Source organism: Trematomus bernacchii, unplaced genomic scaffold, assembly GCF_902827165.1.
Source record: "Trematomus bernacchii unplaced genomic scaffold, fTreBer1.1, whole genome shotgun sequence".
NCBI classification, from domain to species: domain Eukaryota; kingdom Metazoa; phylum Chordata; class Actinopteri; order Perciformes; family Nototheniidae; genus Trematomus; species Trematomus bernacchii.
Genome location: NW_022987609.1, coordinates 1007283 through 1012844, shown reverse-complemented (window position 1 = coordinate 1012844; position 5562 = coordinate 1007283). Strand labels below are relative to the sequence as shown.

Below are 5562 nucleotides of genomic sequence, written 5' to 3'. Positions count from 1 at the left end.
CACCAGCTAGTTGCTAACTTTGTCTTTGTGCTTTGAGGCAGCTCCATAATCAGCGTTAAGTGAGATTATCTAATAAAGAATAAGAGCTGCCTGATGAAAATAGTGCTCATTAGAGCAGAGAGAGTGAACAAAAATTGTGAGCTGTAAAACCAAAATAATTGGCTGAAGAAATGAAGCTTTCCAAATATCTAAAGGGAACTAAAGAGTTGGTGATTATTCTCTGTGAGATCACCATGGAGCAACACATTTCACATCCATTGATCAGTTGTTCTGATGGAAATATTGATTACAGCAGCTTTTGTAGACTAAACCCTATACGTGGGATCAGGATGCTAACTCTCCAGATTTACAATCCATTACAAAAACACCAATTGAAGAAAACATTGCCACTGATAATAATCCCTCCAAAGCATCTTTGCAAAATGAAATTGATGGAATATAAATGTGATTTCTGGGCGACTGGGTTGACCAGTAAACTGAAATAAACAAACAACCTTCATTCATTATTCACCAAAAGCAAAATATCAGTATCAGCAGTGATTCTTAATAATCAGAAAAATATGAAATGTGGACTCTGATAATGGGACGGATAAGCACATTATGGGTTCCTGTGCACAGACTTTTGAATGAGCGACAACCATACTGAAATAGCAGACCAGAGGAATGAAAGAGTCATAGTCGTTTTGCCTCAAATTGTGGTGGTTTTGAGTCTCTTTGTGGTATTGTTGAGCGTCTATGTGTAATTTTGTCTTGTGTTTGTGTGATTTTAAGGTTGTTTTATGTCTCTTTGAGTGTCTTTGAAGCCTTTTTTGTGGCGCCTCGTGGTTTTGTAGTCTCTGGAGTTGTGCTTTTGACCCAGTAGGCCTTTTAAGTAATCAATGAATTCCTCTGATCACTAAACGCGCATTACAATAAGCATTGAACTCTTTTTTTAAAGCAAATAAATGTTTTCCATCAAAGTGGCACCACCATCATCTCTTGACCAGATACCCCCCAAAAATACTTACAATGTCATTATTTGATGATTCGTTACACAAGTAACACAAGCATATACAGTTTACACCCAAAAGGCAGATGTACTTGAATGCAACAGTTGCCACGTTGAACTGGGAAAAGTATTTTTTAGATTTGGAGTCTTCCTCTCTCAGGTTGCTTGATTGGCAGAAACATCTAATAGCTCACCGAGTCTCTTTCATCTGGACGTGAACTCACATCCAGAGAACTTGAATGATTTCCAAACTCTTATGTCTTCTCTCTGTTTGGATCCTTTCCCATCTACATGTATCACCTTTCAACATTTTGGCAAGATGGAGCAGCAATGTTTTGATTATACAGTGACAACACTTTATGAAGAAGTCAGGATGCTTACAATCTTCTTTCCTTTCATTTTTTCTCACAGCGGGAACACAAGAAAGCCAGAAAATGTTGAGTACTGCCATCCGCCAACTAGGTTTCCCTTCTCCAGCTTTAAGTAGACTTTGTCCTCCTTTTCTAGATAAAGCAGAACACCATTGGTGGCCGCTTCACGAGTTACATCTTTGTCACCCGCAAAGGCAGAGATGACTGGTTTCCCATTCAACATCAAGTTCACCTGGATAACAGAAATAACAGTTAGAAACCTTAAAATACTGAATAGTTTAAACTGTGTTGGCACAGTTTACATCTTATTTGTAACATCTTAACCTCTTGTGCAAAACTCACCTACACAGTCACAGCTACTCATTATAACAAATAGTATGCTTTTGTTTTTGTTTCCTTTCCTGTAGTGTGTTATATCGTTGTTTGTGTATGTACATGGTCTGCATTGGACTCCTTTGTTTACTTCAGTAACATAGTGACATCACTATGGAACACTCGCCCTAATATTGGCTAACGCTCCAACACATTGTGCGTGATAGGCTAAGGGGCGGGACAACTCTAAGCGGTGGACCGATCACAACAGAGGCAGCCAGATAACCAGTCAGAGCAGACTGGGCTCTGGTTTCAGACAGAGGGTGAAAAGAGGTGCTGCAGCACAGGCAGTATGAGAAGAGAATAAAGAGCTTTTTGAACATTAAAACATGGAGACATGTCCCAGTAGAGACACTAAATACAAATATTAACCTGAAAATGAGCAAAATATGTCCTCTTTAACGTATATCAGATTAAAAATGAGGTGTGTAGGGGTCTTTACTTTTTTTTTTAAATTGAACGTAATGTTAAACCCACACCAAAATGTCCAAACAGTACCTAAAAAATACATGTTATCCCTCTCTAATACTAAAACAGGTTAACAATGTAAACAATAACACATCTTTGTGACAAAATAATGTTTTCTTACCTGTATAGTTTGGCTCTGGTACACTTTAATAACATGGAAGTTAAAACTGTAGATTCCTGTTCTAGGGGACAGAAATACTGACTCAAATGTGAAGTAGTTTCCTATATTCACCAGAACCTATGAGAAAGAGAGAGGATGTAAAAAAACATTATCACAAAGGTGTTTATATAGCCAGCACTTCAGCAAAGGATTTTATTCAAGGAGGCTTTAGGATTATATGTGTTCATGAACACAGGTTTCACAAGGCTGCACACACACACCCTGAATGCAACACACTTCAAATTCTATTAAATTTTTCCTCTCAATGGATCAAAACCCCGCTTTCAACTTTCCTACATACTCACACAAAAAAATTCTAAATTATGCTCAATGACATTATTTAATAAAAATGTTCCAGTTTGGTGCAAGGAGAGGATTTTTCTTCTAAATCTTTTCAGTGTTGACACTGATGAGACAGAGCCTGACAATATTTAGAAGCTATTTGATTACTGCTTTTTCATCTAACCGAATGAATAGAGTGTTATAATATAATAAATAAATACATGTTTCTTACTGTTGCTTGCAAACCCACTCTGAGTATGTCACTCAGCATTAAATGCTGTCTGAGTGTCACTAAAAGGTTTTAAGCACCTATTAGATGACATAAAGGATTTAAATTAACTCCTTTGGGTCCTGATTGGTGGAGGCAGGAACTCCTCTACCTGCACATCTGAAGCACACCTGATAAAGTCACCACTGCAGCCTCCAGCTTTGACAGGTGCTGCTTTCATAGCAACAGCGTGATGTGCACCAATCAGATGACATGCACTGTGTCGACAGCACAATATATTATGAGTCTACAAATGAGAGGGCAGGGGATCAGGCAGTGATATTGTTACTAACACCTAACTCTGCCCACCGCTGTGTGACTAATCACATTCTTGTTGGTTGTGTTGATTTGATCTTTTTGGGGTGAGGGAGGGAGGAGGGAGTGTTGAAAGTGATGCTCTGTGTGTGTGTGTGTGTGTGTGTGTGTGTGTGTGTGTGTGTGTGTGTGTGTGTGTGTGTGTGTGGTGTGTGTGTGTGTGTGTGTGTGTGTGTGTGTGTGTGTGTGTGTGTGTGTGTGTGTGCGTGCGTGCGTGCGTGCGTGCGTGGTAGCGGTGCTTGAGGCAAACTAATGTGTGCAGGCTCTGCAGGATGCCAGCTCTCCAACATAATCCAGACACTTTCCAACATGCAATACAAGTATACAGCCTAAAACTAAACTCTGAGGTGCAGATATTCCACTCAAATCAGCACGAATCAAAACGGTTCTCCAGGATGAAGGTTTAGGACAAAAAACACAAGACAAGAAAAAAGGTTTTGACAGATGGTAATTTATAGGGGAGTTGGGTTTTGTTTGTTTTGCAAGTATGTGTGGGGATGTAATTTTATTTGATGACAACCATTTTCATCAAACGTGTTGTTCTTTCATTAATGGGTTTATAGTGGGGGGTTTTCTGCACATTTTGTTTGATTGCTTTGTTATTATTTATTTAGTATTCATCTTTATTTATTTGTATTATTGCATGTTTTTGTTGTTGGAGAAAGTGACATTTGGTGTCATGTTGAAATGTTTAATGCAGAGTATTCATATCCCCACTCATTCAGTAAAGAAAGGGGGGGGGGGGGGGGGGTATTAGGTGCTAAAAGCCAATTGAACCACTTTCTGACATTATAATGATAAAATCGTCCTAACCTGGTCGAAGTAGATTATTCTCGTTTTGTTGCTCATCTCCGACGGCTCGTGGTTGTTGCTCCGGACTGCAGAGAAAGCCACCTTGGAGTTGGCCGCGCGCACAGAGATGCCGAGCGGAGAGGACGAAGCCTTCCAGTCCGCGGTGGGGTTAGAGTCGCACACCACCAGACATTTCCCCTCCAGGACAATAGGCTCCGTGTCATTCTGAGCTGTGGCCACCTCAGAGAGCACAGTCCAGCTGAGCACCAGTATGAAATAGTTCACCATGGCTCCCTCTGCGCCTGATTCCGAAAAGAGAGAGCGTCTCATGTGCCACGCAAAGTTCCGAGTCCCTCCGGCTGGTTTCCCCCGCAGCAGACGCGTCTGACGCTGTGAAATGCTCTTACTGGATCCAAATGTGTGCCATATCCAAATGAGACAAAAAAATAATAACTCTAAGCCTTCTTTTGCAGAAAAAAGGGAATCAGAAATCACCGATTGTTGTCTATGCGTTTCATTTTTTAGGTATACTTTATTTTAAGCTAGTGACAAAAGTAGATAAATGTTTTGGAGAAGACTGCTCCAGTGTGAGAGGCGAATCTGTCGATAAATCGTCCATAGCCCTCAGTCCCTCTCCGAATAACGCGTCTGACAGCAGCTGTTCCCCGCAGTGATGTGATGCGTGTGTGCGCGCACAGCCATCCACTTTACGCACGCACATGTAGAAGTTGCCATTAACTGGCTATGCGTAATTCCCTAAAAGCCTATATTTATCCTAAAAAACTTCAATTTTGGTATAGACTCATTAATTGTCGGTGTTCAGACTGGATATGATACAGGGTTCAGTTCTAACTGTCTTTTTTCTCGGATGCAGCAAATCCACTAAATAATGATCTCCAGATATATTTGTCATGGTTTTCCAGACTGTAATGTAGAAGTATAGAACTGAAAATGCCCTCGAGCAAGAGTTTGAGTGTTTTCTACCACAGTTTCCTGTCCACTGTGGCTGCAGGTAGTGACTCATCATAATCTCATTGCACAGGTGGGCAGAAAATGTTTCAGATTTAATTTACAGCTGCACATTCCTGTGGTGCTCAACAGAAGTCAGTGAGGGGAAACCGTTTTCAGCCAGTACAACTGCTTTATCTTCAAATTCATTAATTTCATAATTTATTGGAGTATGATACATTTGATGTAGATTGTAATGTCATTGATTTTGGGATCTTTTAGTGGATTTATTTCACAGCATTAACCACTGTAAGCATTTGTTTCCTTATACTGAATTTACTCAAAGTGTCGTCTTTTACTTTTTATCCTTTTTTGAAGTAATTCATACCTAACTTTTCTTGTATCATCTATGTTTAAATGTTTTATGTATCTGTTAATTTATCTTGTGTTTAATGTCTGAGTAAAGCACTTTGTATTTAGTCTACTGCTGACAAATTCTGTATATGTTATATATATATATGTGTGTATGTGTGTATTTGTGTATGTTCTCTATTACGTAAATACATTTGTGAATCCTATGTGAAGTTAGATTTGTAAC

At 39.6% G+C, this 5562-nt stretch overlaps 1 protein-coding gene across 1 annotated transcript; it reads right to left on the bottom strand.

Moving 5' to 3' along the window:
• Positions 1–903: 903 nt before the first annotated feature.
• Positions 904–4655, bottom strand: cbln4 (cerebellin 4 precursor). The gene is made up of 3 exons (XM_034131850.1): positions 4038–4655; positions 2321–2437; positions 904–1591 (listed from the first exon to the last, which is right to left on the bottom strand). The coding sequence occupies exons 1-3, from the start codon at positions 4344–4346 to the stop codon at positions 1394–1396; spliced, it is 624 nt and encodes a 207-aa protein (XP_033987741.1). The 5' UTR covers positions 4347–4655; the 3' UTR covers positions 904–1393.
• Between the last annotated feature and the right edge of the window lie 907 nt (positions 4656–5562).

What these genes read in the sequence shown, in the direction of transcription:
- cbln4 (XM_034131850.1), bottom strand. Translation starts at nt 4,346, where the DNA reads ATGAGACGCTCTCTCTTTTCGGAATCAGGCGCAGAGGGAGCCATGGTG. An exon ending in GAATAATCTACTTCGACCAG is followed by an intron (nt 2,438 to 4,037) that starts GTTAGGACGATT and finishes TCTTTCTCATAG; the next exon opens with GTTCTGGTGAATATAGGAAA. An exon ending in ACCAGAGCCAAACTATACAG is followed by an intron (nt 1,592 to 2,320) that starts GTAAGAAAACAT and finishes TCTGTTATCCAG; the next exon opens with GTGAACTTGATGTTGAATGG.